This window comes from Bombus impatiens, unplaced genomic scaffold, assembly GCF_000188095.3.
Source record: "Bombus impatiens unplaced genomic scaffold, BIMP_2.2 scf_0142, whole genome shotgun sequence".
Classification (NCBI taxonomy): Eukaryota; Metazoa; Arthropoda; class Insecta; order Hymenoptera; family Apidae; genus Bombus; species Bombus impatiens.
In genome coordinates this window covers 2,190,025-2,217,223 of record NT_176561.1, presented here as the reverse complement: position 1 = coordinate 2,217,223, position 27,199 = coordinate 2,190,025, and the positions used below count along the sequence as shown (strand labels likewise).

The 27,199-nt window shown below is 37.6% G+C and overlaps 1 protein-coding gene across 2 annotated transcripts in view; it reads left to right on the top strand.

Moving 5' to 3' along the window:
- LOC100740942 (RB1-inducible coiled-coil protein 1) overlaps nucleotides 1–27,199 on the top strand; it is a 56,676-nt gene that overhangs the window by 2,237 nt on the left and 27,240 nt on the right. For both annotated transcript variants that reach the window (XM_003487196.4, XM_012382043.3), the window contains exons 2-3: nucleotides 6–282; nucleotides 7,522–7,730. In XM_003487196.4, the coding sequence (XP_003487244.1) occupies nucleotides 215–282; nucleotides 7,522–7,730 (277 nt within the window). In that variant the 5' untranslated portion in view covers nucleotides 6–214. The remainder of the gene's footprint in view (nucleotides 1–5; nucleotides 283–7,521; nucleotides 7,731–27,199) is intronic.

Genomic DNA, 27,199 nt, shown 5'->3' with positions numbered 1-27,199 from the left:
CCGAGGGGGCCGTACTCGCGAGCGCTGTGAAACGAGGGGTACGGCCCCGATCAAGCTGACTGCAGGAGTCAGCCTGAGGTGACATATCTTCTGTCGGTCGGGCGTCGCGATTATCGGACGCCAAGCACCACCGAATGCCAGTGGAGTTTTTCAGGCGGGCTAGTGGCCGTTTCCCTCTTATCGTCCGACTGGAAGAAGCTTGACCGGCCCGAAAATGCTCTACATATTCCATGTGGACACCGGCACTACTATCACCTTCGACATCAAGTTGGCGTTGCAGAAGTAAGTATTCATTTGTCCCCTTAATGTTTCCGTTTGTTTAGTCCCTGTTGCTATTTACTTTTGCAATAGGTTAGAATCTTGCGTCATGCGCCTTTCGTGGATCCGATAGATTCCTACCTTATTTGTTTACTAGTCACGTCACGCGTACTTAGAGTACTTGGTTACGTACATGGTTATATGTGCTAGTTCGTCGATGAATTTGTAAAAGAAATTTAATTTGGAGGAGTTTTAATCGATTTGGGTATGCGATTTACTATGTTCTGTAGTACTTAGATAAACGTGCTAATTTATCGATCAATTTATATGTATGTGTTATTCATGCGTGTGGCGCGTGACACTGGAACGCGGTAGAGTATAAGAGGTTCTATTTGAGGAATACGGTCATTGATCTCTAGAAATTCAATTTTAAAGATTTTTAGCCCGTAATGTATCAAGAATCACGATGTATATTTTCTTTGCTACATGTAAATAACTATTAGAAATATATCATCAGCCATTTATCTATGGGATTAACTAGTAATTTTGTTAAATAGGAATTGGAAATAAGATTGTTAATTGTAATTTCTTCAATATCAACGTTATTATGAAGAAATAACACATTATAAATTAATTCAACAATAAGAGGTCCATTAAAAAGACATATCCTTTATGCTTATGCTTGATTTTGCTATTACAGTTTTGTGTGTAACTATCTCTTTGATTCTTAAATTTTAGTCATCTATTATCTTTTAATATCATATTTATTTCGTAAGATAGGTTGAGATAAACATTCCACCGTTCCATCATTTATTTCTCTATTGTACTTCATAGTGCTTCATCCACTCGTATTTTCTTCACTTAATCGAACGCAAACCGAATAATTACTCGGTGGATTCGTTTTTCATATAAAAGAATAGCAGCAGTTCTTGCCAGCCGGTTGTTCTTGCCGAACAAAAATGATGAACCATTAAAACTTGCTCCGATAAATCATCAACGAGTTTATTTTTCAAGTTTCGTCGAATATAGGCCGAGCAACGCGGCTACACTGTGCGTTACGCTTATTTAAATTAAAGACTCGGTCAAGATATCGTCGTTATTTTTCACGGAAGGAAATCACCATGATCTGAAACACGTTTTCATGTTTATACAATCGAATCTCAAGGGGAAGATAAAAATCTGTGAGTTTCGAAGGTTTTATCTGATTGAATTTTTCGAATAAAAAAGGTGCTAGCCTTTCCTGTTCTTTTTTCTTTGTTTCCATAAATAATCAAATTCACGTTTCTCAATTTCCCTTTCACTTCTCGAATGGTGTCTATTCATATCACTTATGGTATCATAAAGGAACGTTCGATATTATTCTCAGTTTAAACTCTCTTGTTAAACTCTCGGCGATGGTTATCGGATTGAGCCTAGTCCGGCTTGACTTGAATGCTGCGGAAACTCATTTCTTCGCGCGCAAAAGTCTTCTGTATATCCACATCCTTTCGTGGCCGGTTCACATGAGTCGGTTTTTGCAATAAACGGCTGCCTTCTAAACGGATCTGCTTCCTTGACTACCTCCTATATCAAATAAATACACATTGACGCGTTGAAGCGTTCCGTTTTCGCCTCTTCGTCTTCTTCACTTGAAGCCTCTTTCCTTTTATATATTTCCTTCCATCACAAACGTCGTATCGTATTTTTAACAAAGTTTAATTTCCATTTCAACTTTAGTTGCCTATCGAAAGTCGCTACACGCAAATTATATAATGTTCAAGGACATTTCCAGTTAAACTTTGTCAGAATATTTTATTAAATTACTGCAGATCTTATTTTAAGATTTTATGACAAAAATGCGAGATATTAACGCAATAATAATGGATTTAAAGTGGTTGTTACGTCATAAAACAAGAATAGCTGAATAATCAATATGTTAATACTATATTTCAAGATGTTTAGCATTTCCGATAATAGATCTATGCACTCAGGAGATAGACTCACATCTTTTTATAGATTAAATTCATTATTCTAGAAGGTTTATTATGATTTCATTTTATCTGAATGAATCAATCAGACTTTCCTATCGATTTATAATAAATATTATTATTTATTTGACGTATCTACTCTTCTTTTTGAAATCAGTTCTAGATCGATATCTTTGCTTCATTAATATATTGCGACATTTATCTAAATAATATCTACGCGTGAAAAAAAGAATCGAATAAAAAGAAAAAAGCAAATAACGTGAAGAGTCAGCAACAAAAGGTTTCAACACAAGCCTTTTGTTTATCGATGGTCGTCCACGCGATTGCTCGTCGTTTGTCGTTTAGCAACTCGTAGCAAGCGCGAGTATCGCGAACACGCCACGCCACGCTATGGAGAAGTGTCAAGGATCCCTCGAAGGTGAACAAATTGCAAAACCGTTTGTCTATCGCGGACAAACGTGGGCACATAGAGGCCGTGCTCGAAAGGCTTTTCTTTGACTTGAGCGAGCAGGAACGTGAGATCTGCGATGCGCGGACAAGTGCAGGTGGCTACGAAAATAGTAATGAAATCGGCGTGTCGAGCGTGGGCGACCATTGGCTCGTGTCACACACGAGTCTGACCCACGGGTAAACTCGGCCAAGTCTTTAATGCGAACGCTTGGTGCATCCCTTGGAACGAATCAGCTTCAAACGCTTCTCGAGGCTCGGTCTACTTTTGCGGTCCACGTTACTACTGTGACTCTTGCGAAACTTCGTTTGGAACATTTGCCAGTCGTTGTTTGCGCTTCGTGTCGTCTACCAGCTTTTCTGAATCTCTAGTGAGCAGTTACGAGAGCTTCTTTTATGAATTTTCGACAGTTATAAATCACTGTGTCGAGAATAAAGTTTGCTTTTCACTGTTATTTAATATTTTGTTTGAGAAGCAAGTTGGTCTTTTATTTTGACACGAGAAAGAATTGAAATATACAAATTCGAAGGCTGTAACAAGATCGAGAGCAAATTACAAACCTATTATCTCCTTTCTTTTTTCTTTTTTTGTTATATCGAAATTATTTGTTTTTTTATTGATTTAATATGGAGAATAAGGGTTACAGGAAGTTAGAGCTAGTTGAAATATGGCAGTCACAAAGTGCAAAGGGGGTTAATTCGATTGGCCGTTCGATCGGGAGAACGGTGAATGTAATGCGTGTTTCAACGTGAATTGCAATGTTCGGTAGCAATGTCGTATCTGTATTTTATTACGAGTTTCCCCGAGAACGTCTCGTAAACATTTGCCAAACGATGCAAAGGATTATCGACGAACGTTATACAGTTGGGTTAGGCCGTAAAGCGTTTCGAGTCGAACCTCACCTTTTTCGATAAAAAAGTAGGATACTATCATAGGCCGTTCTGACCTGTTCGAGTAACGTTACTCGTCATTTTATCAACAGCGATACCGATTCAAGTACATTGTTACGAACGGAATGCGTATGAAATGTAATCTAATATATTATCTAAGTATTTAATTGTTCCTTGTTCGCTTAATTAGTCGCTGTATTTGCTTTTGTAGAAATCTGCTAGATCTGAGTATCAGTTAACACTCTATACTATCATGTGATTCGGAAGTTATATAACCTACATGTTTGTGGTGTATATGTTACAAGGACTATTTTATAAATTCTCTAAATTTTGAAATTACATTTCAGTTACTACTCCTTACTCTTTTTATCCAAATGAAAAACAGCAACCAATAACATCTGCTTCTTTGTATATATGAAGAAAAATCCAGTTTCAAAGAGTTAAAAATACGAACCAGAGAACAATATAAACAGAGAGGTAGCTCGAAATGTGAGAGTGGAAAGAGATGAAGCGTAAATAGGGAGGTTACAATCGTTGATCGCTTGCTTTTCCTCTACACAAATCCGTCTCGCTGAACATTAACAGGCAAATGAGCAGAACTTTCGTTTTGACTTGATTTAACGCGAGGTTTGTTCCCTAGAACGGAAACAGTGTTAACAGCACGAACATCGAGGAAAAGTTGGTAGCGGAACGAGGTTAACGTGAATTAGGAAAATAAAACTGGTCAGCGTGCACTCAGGCCTATCACCGATGAGGAACATGCAGTTTTCCAATGCTACACACGGCCTATACAACATCCATTATTCGGATTAAACCGCGTTACGCTTCACGTACCCTCGGATGAGTAAGCTAAGCGCATTTTATCTAACCATGGTGAAAAGAAAGTCCGACGAATTCAGGTCTTAAGATGACTATTCAATCCGATCTCTTCCAAGTTTGCACGCGATCCTTTATTTACCTATTGCTTAACGCTAGCGATCGATTTTTAGAAATCGAGCAAATCGTTGAATTCATTTAGACGTCTGTATGTTTTGCTTGTAATTATTTGGTTTTCAAACAGAGTAAATAGTAAATACATATCGTGGAATTTAGTACATCGTGAGTCAGGCAGAATCGTGACCCTCTGTCAGCGCTTATACGCGGTCCCATCAACCCTTTCTCGCCCACTTCCGCAACTTGTGCGTTCCCCGAAGCTCTCGAACCACTTTTTCAGATCTCCCTTCGCAATTAGTGCACGCACATATCGACACACACAAATATACGTCTAGATACATATATGTGGCGCATGTGTAGTGATGCGTTATGAAACATTTTAATCGTTTCGAATATACAGTTACTTCTGAAAGTAGATAGTAACATAGCGAGTTCCTTTTTTTTTTAAATATTATTTATTGTACGTAGTACGCTAGTAAGGATAGTAAATAGAATGTAAATACGAAAATCGTCGAATCACGTTCGAAATAATTGGAATTAAAATACCTTCGAATCGCTTTACAATAGAAGTTGAAACATCTATAGCATTCTATGTATGTATATGTAACATGCTTTCGTACGATCAACTCATTGTCAACCTAGCTCTCTTCTAGCGTTACACAGAAAGGAATAGCTTTAACGAGTCAACGCGCGAAAAGGTGCCCGCCTCGCAAATAAGTACCTCTAATATTTGTGTATAAGATAACGTGGTTGCGGCGGTCAGTGACCCCATTTGTCGAGGCAATTAACGTTGTGTGTCGATTCAGCGTGGCGCCTTTGCTCCGTAACTTTTATTCTCGCCCGCGCGTAATTACAAAGTGTACCGCTAAAGCCCCAAAGAGTAAATACGGTGCGACGTAATTGCGATTTATTCCCGGTTTAGACGATGGATCGTTAAACGGTTCGGCAAAAGTCCGTCCCCCGGAACCATGATAAATATCGCGCGTCTAGGGCCACCGCGATTGCCAGGAATGTGCAAACAAATTTATCAGCCGTGTCTCGTCGACGGATAATCGAGTCTTTTTAATTAGTTTCATTCGCGGTCGCCCAGACGTTTATCGTTCAGTTTTCGTGTCGCGATCAACTTTATTTATAGTTAATTTCATCCCCGGTGGGTGAACCGAGGCGTTATGGACAAGGCTGAATTTTTATAAATTTTCTACAAAACATTATAAGTACATTATTTTTTACAAGCATTTTTACATCTTTGCTGCATTTATTCAATCCAGAATCTTCGGATCGTGACAGGTTGTGGAATACGTAGCATTCGATAATTCGACGATTACGAAATTCGACGTAACCTTTGTAATGCCCGCGTGTTTGTGTTATTTGCGCGGTTCAAGGTCCGTTTTATCTGGTTTGAAATTGCATCGTTGTCGCGACAGAGGCACGTTGTCGTGGTAGACGGCGCGTATTTTATCAGACTATTCTTGAAAGATTCTCAAGCGACTGACTCGTCTTGAACAACACGCGGTGGCCATAAATTGCGCGTAAAAGGAATTGGAACGGTGGTCGTGAGCACAGGCGAGTCGTCATTAACACCCTTGGCAAGGTTAAATAACGGATAAGGAGAACTCTTTGTCCAAGGCGGGGACGACGTGAGGCGCATCGCGTCATATTAATTATAAAAGCTGGTCTCATGTAATATTTAAATGATACAGAATTTAAATCGAGGGACTCGCGAAATTTTTATTTTCGAACTCATCCTCCGCTATTTACAATTAATGACCACACGTGAATAATGATAGAGTGGCTTTAATTTCGTTCTTGGTTCCTTTTTTTCTATGTTTGAAAATCTACTGGATATTTTATCGGTTGTCTCGATGAATATTGCCTTGACATAATTGCCACGGTCGTAGCTTGCACTTTTATCCTCTTTAGGCCAATCGGATTACGCACGAGCCTTTCGTCTTGAGCATCGCAAATTAATCGTTTATTCGTCGTTGTTTGCGTTCGAATAAAAACTGATAGCAAAGAGAGTGGTTATCTTTGAGATCGAAAGTAGGGGCTCGATTAACTGTCCATAAGAGCTGGTTTCTTTTTCTTCTTCAATCAAGCTCCTTACTCTAGTCGCTTCCACGTGAATTACAGAAACGCATCATCCGGCAATTACTACCACGCTGTGTGAACGCCTTGCGAGAACCAGGTCGTGCAAGAGCCGACAGGAGGCTAATAGTGTCTTTCAACGTTTCCTAGACCGAAGGCGTGATCTCGTGCTAGATATCAGTTCGGCTACGCAGAAGTCTTCCAAGTTTCCCCAATTACACTGACTTTTGTTAGCTCTCCTAAGAGTAGCTCGCCTCCCTGATACGGGTACAAGATAATCTTGACCTTAATCACGGCATCGACGACACTGAAGCTATACAACTGCTCCGGTTTATCATAAAACTTATCGTGTACCGAGATCACCTTTTAGATGTTAAATGTTTAAGCATTCTCAGAATTATGCTTGATCATATCGGTATAGACGCATCGTTTAAATATTAAAACGTTTGGATTTCTGTGCTATCGAACTTCTGAGCTTTCGATATTTCCGGAGTTCGACAATTTTTATTAAGAATTTTTAGGTTCTTTCGAATATTGACATTTTAAAATTTGAACTGTCAGGAAAATTAAATGTTTTAAAACTTTAAAAATTTCCAGAGGGTTGAGACTTCAATTTTCCAAAGATTGAAATTTCACAAGCTTTTAAGATTTCAAAAATTGTATATTTCAAACTTGGAAAAATGAAAATATTCAAAACTTAGATATTTCAAAATTTTTTAATTGAGATCGTCAAATTATTTAATTTTAGCATTTTTAAAATAAGAAATTTCTGCCATTTAAAATTTTAAAATTTGCTCTGCTAGAATTGCTGAATCTCATTTTGCTATGAATTCAGCAATTCTATTTGTTCTTATTTTGCACTTTCCCGAAAGAGGCTATAATTCCTAGGCCTACAATCACCATAATTATTTAATATGACTTTTCTGCTTTTTTTGCGCAGTGTCTCCCAGCTGAAGGAAGCGATCGAGAGAGAATGCGGCGTGGTCTCTGCGCACCAGGTGCTCCTGATGAGTGGAGGCGAAAGCCTGGAACCAAACGCGCGTGTGTGTTCCTACTCGGCCGGAACCGACACGAATCCGATCTATTTGTTCAGCAAGGCCGCTATTGAGAGCCACCATCCACCCACGCCAAGCATAGACTACGGTTCCGGTGAGTGACGAGCTTCTTCACCTGTGAATTTTCTTAACTCACCGCTATCCGCTCAGCTTTTTTCATTTCCTGTCTAACATTGTCCGTCCGTTTGATAAAAACTTACTTTACAAACCAGTTGTAAGATAAAGATTTTTCTTGCCTTTACCTTCATAATTTTATTACCATCACAAAATGATCAGAGACTTTTCAACAAACTATTGTCGCGTTTAATTCGAGAAAAATTCAACTTCTAAGAGTATTTGATACGTAGCTGAAAGTTAATGTTACTCGCGTGACCGAAAAGAAATGTCTCACGAAGAAAACGTGGCAAAAAAGAGAGTGGGCTGGCTTCGTTAAACGAGAATCGTGCCGGAAGGACGCGGCTAATAAATGATCCTTATCGGCGAGCGTTCGCGAGTACAGAGAGAAAAAATGAGTCAGATGATATCAGCGTGAAGATAGCGATACTCGCGCGACACCCAGGCAACCTCGATTCTTTGTACGAGCCAGCCTTGCAGTACCGTATAGAAACACAATGGAGAACGTCAGTAACTCGTTTGACTATTTTTCATCACCTTCGTTGCGCGTTCAAATATCTTCGTGCGATCTAAGATCCAGGTCGCATATGATCTTTCAATTAGATGTCGCTAGATCACTCGGTATCACTTAAGTGCTTCGATTCTTGGTCTCACTATATCTTCTCTATCAACTGTACTTACATGTAAGTACAGTTGTACCTTATGGACGTATTTTGATATATCGCAGCAATGCATTCGACTTGTAGTCGCGGTCTAATCACGACCACGATATGACTACGGTCCGTTGATGGTGAGCGTTTACCGAATGCAGCGGAGCGTGATTGAAACGTGGATGTTGATCAGGGCTACCTCATCTGATGAACGGTAATGTTTAACCGGGATCCGATGGTGTGAAGCTTTATCATATCGTTATAATAACGAATAACGATTGAAATAAGTGAAACGAGGACTCAAAAATTTGAAAATAAAATGTTGCGATCGATATGATGTTGATTCTTAATGGGTTAAAAAAACACAATGAGATTAGTTGAAAGAGAAAATAACTTTCTTAGCAAACTTTCGACGATCTTAAGATATCTTTGGAACAACACTGTTCCGATAGGATACACTTTATAGTCGATACTCAAATCGCTGAAAGGTTGACCACTAAAAGTCTTTCCATGAAAAGTTAGCGGAGAAAGACTCTATCAGAGAGTGGTACAATTCCAAGAGTTGTAGTAAAAGCAGATAGAGGACTGCGTGACGTTCGAACGTCGGTTTTGAGAAAATGTATTTTGTGCTATATCCGTTTGATGGGAACTCAGATATAATAGAATCATAGTCTGACCTCGTGATTGACGAAACATACGATCCAGAGGCGTAATAATGAAGCGAATGCACGATACGAGTTTAACGACGTAACGGTACGGAGATTGCACGGTTAGCGCTTACACATCGCTTAGCTGGTGAACGAACGGACGTTGAAACGCGCGTCAACGCGATGCGACGCGTTGAAAACGCGGAACAGAGGCGTCCAGACGCGAGATCCAGCTGGAGAAAAACAACGGTGGTCCGATTCCAAGAACGTCGCGCGTCTAGACGGCCGACTAGTGAGAATATCGACGCGCTCGATTCAGGCGAATAACAACGATGTGGGTCGAAGAATCGACGAACTACGTCTTTAAAACAACAAGAAATCTTTAAGTTTCCACAAACGTAATAAACCACATTATACAAGTCCAATATACACAATAAATCACGCAAAATTTATGACACGAAATATATTAAACAAAAATGTAGGGATGATAGTCGCTGTATGCGAAACTCGAATTGTCTTAATCACAAATTTTTGATCCTCAAATATTCGTAAGTCTTCATAATCGTGATTACAAAGTAAGAATTTTTCTGCTTAATGAAACAATGGCCGTAGTTCATTGAAAGAGGAGATAATTTGATATGAGCAAACTTTTGAACATTTTAAGATTAGCCAATAATTGAAGATAAAGAATATTGAATGGAGAAAATGATATTGTGTAGGCGTAACTTAAAGAATAGCTGGTTAGGAAGGTTATATTTCGTCCATTAACATCTCGGCCTCTTTCAGGCGCTGTGAAATCGATTCTTTCCCAGTGGAGCTTCTTTCCTATTTGTCCGTCTTATACAGCTAGCCTCGGGTTTCATGCGGTAATTCACGTTCCTTGAGGCGCGTACCGGTAATGCGACCGCAAACCACTCGTACCCGTTTCCGATGCACCTCGCATTGACCGTTTCCACTAGTCGCTGATGAAGTAACGATCAAGTTCACTCTTATCGGTCGCACTTTCGATTTTCGCAACGAAACGCATCGGTTATGCGCCTCTCAGCGTCATTCAACTAGTCGATTTTTTCCTTTCCTCCAACGAATGCTTTGACATTCATTCAGTAGTTCTTGAATGCTTCAGGTCGTTATTTAATGAGAATATAATTAATTGATAAGTTGATATGTGAAATAACGTATATAAATAAAACACATTCACTAGAAGCGAAAAATGTGTTTGACTTAATTGATTTTTAACGTTTAGCATCTGTGCACACTTAAAAGGAGAATAAATAGCACATACTTGATTAAATTTAATTATTTTGTAATTATTTCAATTCGTTTTTTCGTGTATATTATATCTTTAGTATAGTTGTAATTTATTTTATTACAATATAGCGCCACGAGCTAGAATAGATTAAATTATATCAGAGCTACAACTATAACTTTACTCGTCGTACGGGATTTACATTATTTTCTACAAAAAACTCGACGAGTATTTCATAGCAAACTTCTAAAATCTCAATACAGTGCAAAAAACATTCCTGTATAAACCTCCAGCAACTTCAGTCAGAACTGCCTTAAGATTTATTCTTCCATTAATCTCTAAATAGCCAATTTCCAAGTAACTTCTTGAAGCATCTCAAAGAAAACTGGGAGAATCGCTTATCGACGCGATGAAATTAATCTACGTCTGTACGAATATTTATACCAACGATGGACGATTAAACAGCAGTCATGAACAAGCTTATAGCCTTTCTTGCCTAGTCTTGGAGATCGTTTTATCGTATCCGTGGCTGCGTTAACAGGGCCGTAAAGCGTCATGAACCGCGAGGAGACAGACCCCTTTTTCCAGCGGCAATTTAGCGGATCGCCAGAAAGAGGCTACAGCTAATCCCGTAATGTTCCGTTTTTCTTATCGAGTCTTCCCTTTTGCTTCCTGTTCCTGAAGAAGGGAGCCTTGGCTAGCTTACAACGAATATATATGGCTCGTTTGTAGACGCAACAAGACTTTGACCCGTGTCAATGAGCCTCGCGAGCAACTTTGACCTGATTCTTTTATACAACGGATAACGATCTGCCGTTGGCTCTCATTGCAAACGTGCACCGAGCACGGAATTGGTGTCTTCGTGTTGACGAATCGAAACCGAAACTGGGTCGGTGTTCGAGCATCGTTTTCTGAGGAAAATTAGTTAATCGTCGTGAAGCTGGAGGCTACTGACAGAAACACGGTCAAAAGAGCAACAGCTAGAGTAGAGAAAGCGAGCAAATGGCAAACTGAGATTCTGCTTTCGTATTCGGTAGACCCTCGTTTTACATATTGTATATAACACGCGGTTTTGTGTTATATAAATCCGTGTTATACCGGTTGTAAATTAAGAACGTTTCCAGGTAATTAGGTTTTTTGGTATTTACTCACTTTTTGTTGCAACGTAAATGTTTAAATGATTTCTTGTAATCGTATTTCGTCTCTCTACTCTGTAACCGCAAATGTCAATACATATCACTGACGCATAAGCGGCGGATTGAAAATTATAACGGTGTAAGTTAAGATTTGATGAATTTCTTCCTTATTTAATATTTTACTGCATTGCATCTTATCATTGTCGGGTTGAAGTAAAAGTAAGCGGATAGAGGACCAGTTTTTAACATCCCATTGAACAAACTCGATCGAATATTACGTCGTTACGTAATATGTATTTTGTCGGTTGCAATAGGAAATTTTGCAATAGCTAATGATTAGGATGCTTACAAGTTGATAGTAAAGTGTCGATTTTTAGTCGAAGGAAGTGGGTCGGCTCGGTATAGTATCTTTTGTGTAGAGTTGGTTACATATATGTACAGTATGTGAATAATGATTACGTTGATTAATATGACATGAAGCAAATATCGAAATGTGTCGGTAGTTTTTTCAATTGCACGTACCAATGCTATTAGTTCGAAGTCTAAACCCCGATGGTTACAAAATTGCAGTACCAGTTGGCCAATTAATTAAATTTCAACGTTGCTAGCTCGAAGATGAAGTTAAATTAATTTGAAAGGATAATTTAGCTTAGAATTTTAAAAGAATCGATTTCTTTTTGTATAATCTATATTCTCAATCTACAATCACTCGCAAGATTTGAGATAAAGATAAGATAAAATTGAGACGGTTTAATGCATAGAACTGTTCGTTAGTTGCGGTTGTGGCTATCCTTTAACAGCTGCACGAATTTTTCAAAAAGGGTGGGAATTAAAGGTATCAACGAAGAGCAGAGTTAGCTCGCTAATGGTTTTTAAATGTCTTCCTCGAAACGGTGTTAGTCGATTCCTAGACAAAATCGATCCATTGAATCACGATAAGAATCCATTCTTAATGTGTCATACTCGAGAATAGATAAAAGTTGGTATGCATTTGTTCTAGAAGTTTTAACAACGGCATTAAAAGTAAGTATAGGAGAAAAAGAGTCAGCATTGCATTACTTTTTCAAACTGTCAAAAACATCCTCGCTTTCATATCTTAGAAGCAGATAGTACGAGATAAAAATTTAATTTTCTCTCTTTGTTACCTTGTTTTTATTCGCGGTTGTGTTCGTTAACGCGGAACAAATTTACCTTTCATTCGGCTCAGGGAAAAAACTTTAATACGCATTCGCCGTTTCGATGGCCTAGGAACGGTGCCATTAAGAGGTCAATCGCAATATGGTCGATGAGTCAGCAGGGGAAAAAGTCGACTCGCCTGTGATATCCCCGAACTCGTAGGTTTTTCGTTGTTCGCTATAACCAGACATGACCGCGTGCCATATTTCTTTTCTTCGTTCCAACGTCACTGTTCCGAACCTAAAGCCGATATTTCGAAAGCTAGCCGTAGTTGTCCTCGAACACAATCTTTCATTCGATATTTTTCATATTTTAAATAATTCAACATATGTATTATAATACATTTAACGTATCTTATAAACTTGAGCGAGTTTTTCACGTGAAGTTCGCGAGAAAGTATGGCAATTGCAGAATGTTGGAGAACGATAAGCATACAGAGGATAAACACGAGAGTCAAATGAAATGCACTAGAGTCACGCGAACGATTTCGGTAGTGCTGTGCAACGTTGGTATCCGCTTCGTTGCATGATGAATTCGAAGGAGCGATTATTTATAAAATAATACTATGTCGGATGAACGTGATAAATCGCGGAAAGATACACGTGCTTTTTCCTTGAATTTTTAATTGTTCTCGGCTTATTATAAACAGAATGATAACAATATCAGCGGTAATGACATAACAGTTACGAGAGAGTAACAGAGCTGATAACGAATAGTCGGGGCCGAATTTCTCATTTTGTTACTCGCGATTTTTACCTGCGTGTCTTTATTCACTATTGTTAACAAGTATTTGGACATTTTCACATTATTACAAATATATAAAAGGTACTTGTAGAATTCTCAAATAATGCTCTCTATTAACTTTAACGATCTTGTCTTTTAAGCAACCATACCAAAACTAACTGAAATATAATAAAAATATATATCTTCAGATCAGATTGCTCTGGAAATTGAAATATTTATAGACAACAGTGTGACAGTGTAATAATATAATAGTGTATTAATGTTTTTCGCGATCATTATTATGTAGCCGGAAAAGCTTCCTAGAATTGTTGAAGCAAGTGCTTTTTAATGTTTCACGTTTGACTCTCAATGGAGAGGCCGCGGCACGTGCATTACGTAACCCATGAAGATCAATCTATACTCGGAACAAACGAACAGGTGGAATACTTGGTTCAGCTATGTATGACGCGAGTTTAGCAATCATTCTGCCAATTAAAACTTAATAGTATGAAGAATGATGAACGAATAAAAAGTTAATTACATCGAATATATATATATACATGTATAATGAATTTGTTCCACTCGATTACTCAGAATTATTTTCAGTGATTATTTCTCTTGTAATCAGAAAATAACGTAACATGTCACGCAACTAGTGCGCTTAAATGCGTCGCACACGCAAGTGAAGGGGGAGGACACGATAAGTCGCATTTTCTATCGGGAAGCAAATTTACGATTTATAAAGATACACGTTGTCAATCGACAATCGATATCGTGCGTTAGATCACGCAGCAAACTCGTCTTGAACGAAGTCTAAGAGAAGAAACAGCTACGTTATGTGTCTGTATAACACACAACGCGTATGTATAATCTACATGTGTTTAAATAGACGAACGACTTGTCTCACGCTGTATCAATACTAGAAGGCATTCGAATCTTTGCTACTGGACTGGCAAAAATTACGATTACGTTCGCGGAAACACGGTTCCGTAGACCGTAGGCGGCACATGGAACAGCTGCGATGATTGAATCGAGTCGCGAGGATGTGCGAATTGAGACAGAATATGGAATTTAACAGTAGAAATCTTATTTCTGTGAACGTTGTATAACATATGGTATATGGTAATATAAATCGAAGACTGTTTTTTGACTGAATTTTTAATAATCGAAAATCGAGGAATTAGCATATTTAGGAGATCCTTTATTCGTATCTATATTTGACAGTCGGCCTTTTAATAAACCTAACCAAATCTCAATGCAAATACGAAATATCATATTCGAGATTAAAGTCACCAGTTTACATATTTTAATCCTGCCTTATCGTCCCTGTTACTATTTTAACAGATGCTCAAATTCGATATCTAAGTTTCCAACAGTCGCTCCGCGCCCCAGAGATTCCTATGTAAATACAAATTTTAATGGTAGTAACTGTTTGAGGATCGTGGAAAGAGTCATAGACCTCCTCTCAACGTCGACTATACAAATAGGAACAAATCCTCTTTATTTAAAGATTCGACGATGATTCAACAAGTATACATCTTATAAAATATACATGGGTGTTAGGTTGTATAGGAAATGTTCTTTCAAGTAGAAATCCAACCATATATAATTTCTTCAGAATACGATTTAATGCACATTCCTAACGACTATCATTATTCGATATTTATAAAAATTATCCAACTATCAAACACCGATTCTTTTGCAAAAAGCGACGGAAATTTCTACAATGCCATAATTTATACCATCAATTTTCAACCTGAAGATCCATCATGGAATATACAAATAAACGTCGATGCTGAAGGCTCTATTCGATTCGTCCGCTGGCTATTTTTTATGAAGCGGACGAATCAAAGGAAAAAGGTTCGTTTTCCTGTAGAGCAGAAAGCATTACAAGGATTTTCCTCTGGCAACCAGTTTGTGTCCACCATCGCCGATATCTTTTCCCAACCATTGAATTCAATTGGCTCGACCGGTGTCCGTCAGCTGATTCTCGTTCGCCTCGAGGTGCGTGCGAAATTGGATTTCGTCTCGGCTGAAATGACGACCGGCCACCTTTGACCTCTGTTTTTAGCTCGATCTCGATAACGCTCGGGAGAATATAACCAGCCAGCCAGCTAGTCAGGCCGTTTTCGCTCCTTATTTACGGCCCCCTGGTCTTTTTCTTCTGGCTGGCCTTGAATTAATTTATACCAACAATACTTGTTCGGACAGGTCCGTGACTGAGCCATTGACCTGAACATTCTGAGTAAATACTATGTGGGACTTAACATTTTCGGAGTCCTTCGGCCAGGTAGAGATGATTAAGAAGAAAAAATTTTGGAGAAGTCAGATAGGTTTCAGACGAACAATATTTGATGTGAAGGGTTTTTGGAGTGGAATAAAACGAAAGTGTAGATATCGTTGGAAGTAAGATTTTTGCGTCATTTCAGTATTTCTATTTTTATGATATGGTATATAAGCAAAGATATGATAGTTTCGTAAATTAGAAATCTCGGAGTGAGGAGGGGGGATCATTGATTGTGTTTTAGCCTTGTAGACTTATTTAAAGTCGTATATTACATTTTTTCTTCTTGTGTAGTCTTCAAATGTGAAATTGGTCAATTTGGCTTTTGAATGAATCATATAGCGTATGTTTCGCGAATACGTGCACGGACAGTATACAAATAGATAACAAACGCGCTATTAACTATTCTCAAACATTAGCGAAGATGTACTTTTACAATCTCTCCAAATAACTTATACCGTCCGTAACACACAAAGAATTACTATTATTCAGTATACATAGCGTTGAAGTCGAAGAAATAATAATCGATAAACACGATCGTACACTTCTTCACTCGACGAAAAAAGATGTCAAGTTATTTGATTTACTTTGAAGGATTACTTCTAATGGCACTTTAATTCCTAAACTGCACCTTTGAAGTTACCTTTGTGTCCGCAATTCGTTTGAAACAAAGAGTAGGTAACATTGTAAGGTAAGGCCATAGAAATTGCGGTATTCCAGTTACTCCGGTCAAGTACACGCGATATTTCCTCGATACCGTTCGCTTTTCTAAACGAACTCGTGCATTCTTCCTCCCCAGTTTGATCCACGCGGATCGCATTATTCAAACTGATGCGAATCCATTATCCCATGACTCCTTTCCCGTCTCTTCGATCGCGTGGCAATCGCGAAATTCCTCGAGAGCACCGACAACGACGCCTTAATCCGATTTGATTTGCATATCGGTGCTACTATTCAGCTATTTTCCCCTTGACCGTGAACGATTGTGCGAACCGAATGAAAATGTCGATACAATTTTATTTTAATTTCATTCTATTTTCACCAACAACAATGCGTCGTTGTGCGGCAATGTTCCACGTTGTCGAGTATAATCTACGAACAAATTAAGCACGGACGCAATACAATTTAATATGGTTGGTTAACGATGCGATAAAATTGAGTGGGTAATATTGAGCCACCAAATTAAAACCTTGAAGACATGATATTTCGCATGTATCAACCTAATAGAAAAGTGAAATTTTTGTAAGTAGGTGATCTTAATTGACAAAGATTGGATTTATGGTCGGCAGTGTATATCCTCCGTTGGTCGTCTGATCGATTCGGTCGTTTTCCTTAAATGCAACTCGAAGTTTCGATGGATCTGATGTTCGTGTATACGCACAGCTATCTCTATGGGTACGGATGGGTCTTGCCTTCGTGTAAATATGGTAATCTGTCGATACATGTTCGTAAACAGTGGTACGTGGACATTTGCACGAAACAGATATTATTCGAAGTATTATTTCTTTCGTATCTGCGTGTTTCGCGGAACGAGCTTCACGATAGGAAGCTGATATCTACTCGTAAAAGCCTGGATAAAAAAAGATTGTTCGTGTAGTGTTTTAATAAATCTCTTCGTTCAACGACTCCGGTGTTTTATCGTCGGAATTTATGTTCTTTTCGTTGAAGCTTGCGTAAGTACGATGAGAAGGGAGAAAGAGAGAATGTATTACGATTCGAAGTAGGTCCTTACTTACATACAAATGTGTTCGTAGAAATGTTTTCCTGTGTTAAATGAAATCATGTATTACTCGGAATTGGTCCCAGTGGCAAATGAACCAAGATACATATATCTACATATATGACAGCGATAAGTGTGTACTTAAATATTCTTTTGATTTTATATGAAAGTTTAATACGAAGGAAGCATATAGATAAAGTATTATTTAAAGGTGTAGAAGTTCTGTAGATTTACGTAATAAAAATACGATAGTAGTTTCTACTATCTTTATTTATCTCCCATATATCTATACATCGTTAATTTAATTCTGTGATTCAACTAATTAATGCCTTTTACAAAATATTGTTGATAAATATTTTTGTAGTACAATCTTCCTTATATTTATTTAACATGTAACGGTGTATGTATAGGAATTGGACAAAATTATGAAAACAGTTTTTATATATCATATATGTATATGGTAACTAATCGTTCTTCCAAGGAAACTACGACTACATGTCCTAATAAATGGTGGCTTTCTGTTTACTTTATTTTAACAATCGAAGCGAGAAGATGTCTGTTGTTCATACACAGATGTTTGGAAACATCTTTTATACATCATATGCGAAGAAGGTTCACCCCTGTATATGAATAACGAACGTTTTCTCTCTTCGATTGTTGGAATAAAATAAACATAAAATCATCACTCAGCCATGTAGTTAGAGCTTCCTTGGAGAAACGATTGGTTATCGATGCACGTACAAAGGGTATGTCGTTTTGAAGTCGAAAAATTTGTCCATTAGAAAGCGAAAAAATCTCATTTGCAAATTTAGCACAAGGAGAATTCGTTTGAAACAGAACATCGATTCATTAGATTCTTTTGTTTGTTGTTTTTTTTCTGTTGCAATTGTTGTGTTACATTCACGTAACAAAAAATCGTTTCCGTGTTCAGGCTTGTGTGTTAGTTTTTGTTTTACAGTCCTTGGGCTGAAGCAAAGTCAATTGCAATTACATATTACGTCCACGCTGCCGTGACTATTTGCACAGTCTACTTATCGTGCTTCATAGATTCTTCGTACGCAAACCAGCTGTAGGCAAATCATGTTTCCTTTTAGCACGCGGTTCGCTACGTACGCTATTTTCGGCTATGAAGTATCCCATGTAATACGGAATATCGTTTTAGGATCGTTTCACGTGATTTTCTATCACGTCAAATCCGATTAACGATCGAGGTGAATTTATACTCGCTACCATAAATATAGGTGGCTATAACGGTGATTATGAAAGTGGTCTAAATGATTATGTTCTCTGTTTGAAGATATTTACTTTTTATTGGCTAGTATGTATTTGCTCGTTATGTAACTCAATATTTCACAGAATGTTACATACATCCTTTTTCGTAATTAAAAGTTGACAAATATTTTGAGTAAAAGTTTGCATATCGTTTATAAGTACATAAACTGCTGATTGTTAGCTTGGAATTGTGTTTGTTTTGAACTCTATAATGAAAACCTGCAACATTTTCGGAATTAGTGATATATCCTAGATAAAAATAGCAACAGAGCATTTATAATAAAATTTTTTTACGAAAAGCAAGTTGATAACAAACATAACAGTCGACATTGTTTGGTCGTAATTTCTGTCAGTAGACAGTAATTTCCTCCTTTTTTTGTCGACAAAAGTTTCAAGTTTTACTATTTCCAGCAATTTTAAATATTCGTGATAAACTAACTGATAAATTCAATTTTTTACGCAAATCATTATCATAATTATCAAAATAATTATGTAAATTGTGTATTTTGACGATACGTCAAGAATGACGAAAGTCGAGCGAATAATTAGAACGATTACTTGAAATAATGGCTTGTTGCAATAAAATGTAATAGTTACCAGGAATATTACTTCGCAAAATATTCGGTGCAATTTACAATTCGCAGGCATACGTTCGAGCATTATTTTCACCGTGTTAGCACGATTCTTCGTAGACCTTTGAGACTTTCAACCCTTGAACTCGTCGAGGTCGTTCCATTCTGTAAATCTGTTCACGTTATTGTAGCAACGCGAAGCGCGGCAATTTTCTGATATGGCTCTGTTCACAATTGACCCACGCTGTTTCTACTTGATATTCCATTCGTATAGTATGCAGAATTCCTTAATTGACTACACGAAGTTTTATTTAAAAATTAATCTTTATCCTTGTCATTTAGAAGCCAAATTAGGAAATTTTTATTCTATCCGGGATGAGATGAAGAATTTATTCAAAAAGTGGCAAAAATATATAGATGTATTAAAATTTTGTTTGGAAATGAATTTTTTTCTCGATTCAAAGTAAAAAGATACGACGAAGCTTTATCCGAAAAAACGTCAGAGATGCTATAAATTTTACTCGAAAACTATCAGATACACATATTAAAAATAGCAGAGATGTTGAAAATATGAGAAATATCAAAATATTTGAGAAACATTTTCAGATACTTAACTTTCACCCCAAAATCACTTTCCCAGGCGATTAGCAGCCGATCGATAATCACGTACGCGTAGATTTCGTCGCGGCCATTTTCCATCAGCTATCCTCTTTCTCCCATCGATGTTTACCACGTTTGCACGCGCGGCCGGAATACGTATACGCGTGGTTCGACGTGTGACGACGAATGACGCGACTTTAATTTAAAGCAGACAAGCTGGCACCGCGCGTGAGTCGGCCGCGTAACCGTTCACTATCCGGTAGTGCACGTGTCGCACGGACACTTTTGCAGGTTACACGTGCACGTACGCTATTACTCCGTTTGGCCTGGAAAAATCAAAAGGAAAGTCCGCGATTTCACCTTATCTCTCGTGCCCTTTCACCGGATTATAAGTTTCCTAGATGGTATAACATGCGTTCTGCGTGACGCGAACTTCGTTGAGCAGAAATGACGTAAATGGTGCGATGGGTATATCTGGTCAATCAATGAACGGATATGTTCCCGGAGGTGTATATTGAATTAGCAATAGTGGAGGTACGCGAGGGAAAAATATCGATGGAGGAAACGCTAAAAATATTCCTTTTTTTCATTATAGAACTTTGTCATCGGTGGACCGCGGATATTTATGCAGACTCTGATTTTTATAAATAAGGCTAAAGGAATTTGACTTGGAGATTTACTTCATCTGCTCCATTTTATTTATGCAGTATACCGTGTATTCTTCAACTTTGTATCAGACAGTAATTTGTTTTTCTGAATTCGCGTTATTTCTATCTAATCAGATGTATATCTTAGCTGAAACGAAACGAGAATAAACTATTTTTTATCGTTTTTCTTTCTTCCAGTGAATATTATCTGAATACTATTTGTTTGGTTAACGTCTTATCGTCGTAGAACCAGCTAAAAACGTCAATTTTTATACGTCGTAATTAATATGATAAGGAACGAAGTGCGTTGTGTCTAAAATTATACCGACAAACATTGGTTTTTTTTAGAAAAATAAACTAGACATATAAAAATCTCTTAGCTGGTTCTATAATGATAAGACGTTAACTAAACTAAGTAGTATTTAGAGAGAGAGAGAGAGAGAGAGAGAGAGAGAGAGAAAGACAGAGAGAGAGAGAGAATGAGGGAGAAAGCAAGAGAGAGAAATACAATAACCTCAAAGTGACCTTGACATCTATCGATCGCTCTACGTTGAGTCTCATAAATCCACGTCTAATTCGTTATTCGTTTTATTCCTGGTAGTGAGTCATGACGTTTTCATTGCTCAATCTAAACAGGCCACCCGGTACATTTCGATCTGTCTCGCGCTCCTCTTTCGACGTTGTAGCTCGCGATTAATAATTTAAGACATAGCCAGACTGTGTCAAGAAGTACCGCGCTGCTGAATCTTCTAACGAATTCCAGAGATATTAATGGTTTTTAATATCTAACGACATCATTAGAATGAGAGACGTTCGCGTCGTTAAATACGAATTGTCGTGCTGAGATTTCCTTGCTCCGTATAATTCGCGGAAATAATAACTACATCAATTACGTTATCGTTCGGTACAACCAGATCAGCTGATATAATAGAAATTGAGACGCATTTATAATCGAACAACTTAATGGAAAATGGTATTAAATGATGAACTTTTCCGCCTAAGAAAACTTGAGGTAGATGACATTCTAAAACTTAAGAAAGCGTTCCAATATGATAAATTTTGTTGTTGTTTTTTAATATAAAAAGGACTATATAATTTTTTGTCTCGTTGTTTCGTAAATATATTTATATATATTTCAACTTCACAAATTTTTTTAAGATAAATGACAAAAATTAACGATATACATTGTTGCGTGTATTTACAACGGTCTGAAAGTTCATGACGAAGATTTTTCGATAAATATAGATTTTACGTATCATTTACATAATTTCGTATCATGCTATAAGTATTTATTTCGTATTTAGGAAATCCACTGAGACCACTTTCTCGGTGAGCTCATTCGATTTATTGCTTTATGATCTTCGTGATTTTTTACTCGATTTTCTCGTTCATCTACAGATACGTTGGATATCCTTGGACCTGAATGACTTCTACTATTTTTCTCCGATTCGCACGCTACTAATACTTAACCGCGTCGTCCGAGACTATTAGATAATGGATAAACAATGCTGTATACAACGTTACAGCATTTTTATTCAACAGTTAACACGTTTTCAAACACGATTTTTCCTCGACGACTTTCTATCGACAATTCCAAAAGTAGGTAGTTTCAATCCAAGTTCGAAACTCGTTTGCAGCTTTCAATCTCGAAAAAAGCTCTGTTACTCGCAAAGCAATTTTGTTCGAATTTCCACTTTCGAAGAGCGATTTTATCGTGGAAGTAGCTGTTTCCGCATCCATCCATGTTAAAATCATGTCGCTTGGCAAAAGACGCCGTTAAATGTTGCGACGAGACGTCAAACGGATATATACGAAAGAGGAAGAAAAATATTTCACATTCGAAATACGTAGAACGCACAGTGGAGTAACTTGGTTAAAGAAGCCAGTTAAAATTAGAGTACTTTTTATTTTTAAATGAACTTTTATTTCATTTTTGGCCAGCTTTTTAGGTTAAATACTACAGTGCACCGTTTTGATGATGAAAAGAAATTGCTAGCGCGGTGAAAATTCCGCATTACCGCAATGAATAAGCAATATGCTTCGTTATTCATCGTGTTATTTGCGCGGTTTCGATGTGTGGGAACGGCACGTACACGTGTCCATATTCTTCCGTTCCCCCGGCGGCTTTTATTTTCTGACTGTTGCAACAGAACATGGCAACGCGGTCATGCGATTTTCTTAGCATCGTTGAGGCTCGTTTCATGATCTTTCCCCCGTATATATATACACATGCATACACATGTACAAAAGTGGTCGATGTGCAACGCTTTAATAAACGTAGGTACTTGCCTTCTAGCTAAATCATATTCATTTTCTTTTTTGCACGCGTTTTTTTTCTCCTCCACCATCTTGAATATACGCGTCAATAAAGAAAATTGGTCCGAACTCGCAAACACAGTGGTTCACATATTATTTCTCCAGTCTTCGAACGATCAAGAACTCGTAGAAAGGATGAAACGAATTACATGTGCCGATTAGAAAGTTGACGTGGTAATGGCTCGTAATTGATGCGAATTACATTAATCGAAATCAAAGGCGAACCACGCTCATTAAACGATTTTACACGATGGAAATTGCTACGATTACATCGTATGTATTTAGTTGCGACATACGAAACGTTTGTTTCGTTTGATCGACGGGCGAAAGAAATGTTTTTTTCTTCAAAAGAACCATTTCGTTGGTCGCTCGAAACGAGACGAATCGACCTACGTATTTCGTTGGTTGCAACGTCGAAGAGATATTTTCTATGGAAAAAGCAATTTTTCTCGGGAGGAAAAAATCGCTCTGGTAATATGGAAAATGGTATAGAGGACAAACGTCAAGAGTGTAATCAATACAATAATTTAGTAACAGCCGAGTATTGTGACGAAGTGACAGGATGCTCTAGTTTCAGCGTCAGCAGGAAGTTACAAGCTGCGAGCTACGAGCTAACAGTATTTTCATTCATAAGCAAAGAAAGCAGTGTCGTCCATAAATTTTCCTCAGTAAATACATATTTATGAAACTACCTTTTTGTAGATAAATTAACAACGATGTTAATTCAAGTTGAAATTATTACTATATATATGCACATTTTATTCGAATTCCGTTACAATGTCTACTGTAATAATGGTAATAAGCAATATTTCGCGGAAGCAACGTTCCAGATCATGAATGACACGTTACAACAAACGCAGTAACGATACCGTATTTAGCCACGAACGCATACATGCACAGCAGCACGTACAGGATGGTAATTGCCTTGGCGAAGGTGATGTAAGTGCGAGCACACGCCGGCGATATTGTTCTCCACGGAGCTAGCTTTTTTACTCAGCTCGAAACGCGACGCGAGGCGGCGATTTTCCGTGTATCACTCCCACCGCGCAATTATTTCGTGCATTATGCTTGTCGTGTGAACGAGGTCGAATCATGTCTGCAGTTTTGTTTCAGCGTTTGTGAACGCCAAAGAGTTCCGTGTCACCTGCAGACATAGATGCTTCTTTATTTCGTTGACTGGACAGGCACGAAATTAGTGTAGTGTAGTTTGGTGTTAGCGTAATTGACGGTTTATTATACTCATACTAATAGGACTTTTGGTTTGGATAAATCCCCTTATTAGCTCATCATAATTTATTAATTGCAGACAAAGATTATTAGTTTTTATTTTTCTGAAAAATTTTTTTTTTGCGTAACAAACAATACATTCATAAAGGATTTATATACGTGTCCAAGTTTATTTAAAATAATATATGCTATACGTTTATATTATTATCTCTTAAGAGGTTAAATATAAACACGTTTTGACAGCAGGATATTCGTCACGGATTGTATGATTGCATTTTAAGAAACAATGTTACGCAGCATCTGGATGTACCAGAATGAACTTGAACAGCACATAAATAAACTCTGACACATGAGTTGCTATATAACATTGTTAGTTGTATTATGCAATGCAAAAATATATACGCGAATAAAATAAGCGAACGGGTCTAATCAACGAATACATAATATTAGAGCTACGTACGAGCAGTAACGTGCTTAATTAGCGTTTCTAAAGCATCTTCGAACAATTCTGAATAATTATTTGCGTTCCAGGCAGCGTTAAGTGTCGATAATGTGCGAGGAAACGTTCTGTATTCGCAAGTTGCGACCAATTTCTAGAATCCATTCTACAGGAATTCTAGAAAACTATATCATTACAGTTAACGTCTAAGTCTTGAAACTTTCATTCTAAAAAATTTCTTAAATTTTGTCGATTTAAACGTTACACTTAACGTTTTATACTTTTCTCCTATAATAATCCTATCACAAACGGTCTGTTGATTGTTATGCATTTATGGAAAACTTGAAGATACAGATAATACGCAGAATGTGCATAATATGGAAAAGTATACGGCAAGAAAAGCTTGGAGCACCCCGCATAAAATATGCAAAGTGTAGTACTGGCTGCTATTATAATGTTTAGTAGATAAAATCATCTGAAATCTAGATTCCATTTTTTACCATATTTATAAACATATGAATTTGCATAAATATCTGCAATCTAGTAGTAAATAGGTTTCATAGGAATATTATTTCCAAACTTTGCTCAACTTTCGACATTTTTCCAAAATTTAAGAAGGAAGTTCCTACTAATTCCACTTAGAATCTCTGAAATCGTTGAATCGCAATTGCAATATGAAATGTCAGCGATTCGACTAATCTTCGGTATTTTTTTCTGGATCTTCGTCGGGAGCTGCAACGCGTGAAAATTGAAATGGAAAACATTGAGTATTTCGTTGAAAACGTACTTCTTTCACAACATCTCGACCAGATCCAAATGGATATCGATAGACGGCTGTATTCAATCCATCAGCCTGTTAAGTCCTTTTATGTAACAACTAGTAGGACGTTGCTTGGGAAAACAGAAAGGAAAGTGCAGTGTGTATGTACGTGGGAATGTGCGGCGCTGTTACCGTTTATTGCTTAACCTCATCGCGCGATTGAATGAGAATCGAGATTAGAGAAGACGAGGAAAAGCGCGACTGTCGTTTATGAATATGAAGAACATAACATGTTGTTCGCAATGTCGCACGTAACAGATTTCTTTACATTACAAGAACATGACTGGGCCAAAGATGATTTTCAAAGAACGTAGCAAGATTACTTATCTTTAGTTTCCCTGTTTGTATATTCAAATGTCGCTACTGAATAGCAAGCATAACGTAAAAACTCGAACATTAACCTAAATCTTCCTATTCGTTGGTCAAAAAACTTGATCGAAAATGCTTGATGAAAAAGCAACCTGGCGCTTCGACAGAATTTTGAGTTGCAGGAGCCAGCAAAGGACGTTCAAAGGCTGGCAAAAGATTCGAAGTGATAATGAGTGGTTCACTATATAATCCAATACATATAAATCTTTTCTGTCGATGTGGTTTCTGCCAATGGACATATCGTTTTGTTCTCATTTTACTATTTCTTGATGGCACGATTCCTTTTTCCATTGGCAAACGAGGTCGAAAACGAATCGCCGATGACGTTCACACCCGCGGGAGATGTTCAGCGTTCAGAACGGCCGCCGGCCATTTTCCACGACCTCTGAATCTCAAGTCCGCGATCCACTTTAAACGCGAACTTTCACGGCACTGATATGCTCGGCAAAAAAGCATGCTCCGCGAGAAAAAGAGAAAGAGAAAAGGTGTGTCCGCGCTGCTGCGAAGAAAGAATATTAATTTCGAGCTAGGGAGCGTTTCACTGGATCTGGGAGATCGAGAGTGACTCGGGTCATTTAGAAAATGGAAAACATCTGCTACCCGACTTTTAGGTCGCTTCTCTTTTGTGTCTGTCGTTTTCCGATCGGATGGCGGAAATCTTGGTAAAGTTTGAAATCAACTAAAACTTTTTTTTTTTATTATTATTTAATTTGTACCTTACAATTTGCTCAGTTGGATATTTGGTAGATAACTAAAACTTGAAATCAGTTTTTTACTACTTTTATTATTTGTTTTGTTGAATCTTTTGATTAACGCCAGTTTATTCAAGAATGCCAATAAAAAATAACTGCTAATCTAATTTTCAAACCCTGTAGTTTTCATTTCAATCGTTCTTTCTCTATTGCGTGATTGAAATCCTTGAAAAATGTAAATGAATCCCAAAGCCTTCAAGTCAACAATAAAGATCGCTTTTCTATTGCTTTTTTGTTAGCTTTTTTTATGGATGACTGAGGGACTTAGTCTCGTAGTATTGACCTGCATCTTCATATTTCTTAGTTAATTTCTGGACATTTTCCACGTTTCCTAAGATCCATAACTTTCACTTTCTGGTCTTCTTTTCTATACCTGCCTTCTTTGACTCGTTTCACGAAAGGGACAAGTTTCTGGTGGGTCAAGAATATCTTTTTTTTTTGTTTTATTTGTTGAAATTACAATCAATTCTCGCGTTGAGAATTTTCAGTAATTTTTCTGGCGTGGCGCAGTGACATGGCTGTTTATTTACAATAAGTTATACTTATTATAGATAGGTATAATTTATTAGTATAATAAGTAAGTGCATATGCTTAATTTGGATAATTAGATGAATCTAACGTTTAGGTCTAGCGGGTAGTGCCTCTTCAGCCTGCGAATCTGGTCCGTCGTATCGAGTAGTCCAGTGATTAGGGGGTTTCGGTGTTTGTCGACTCTTTTGCTATATCTTTCGCTATATTTTGCTATTTCCTCTTTGACTGTTGGTATCTTGAGGTCGCGATGGATGGTTTCGTTGGTAACATACCAGGGTGCGTCTATTAAGGCTCTTAGCGTTTTCGATTGGAATCTTTGTAG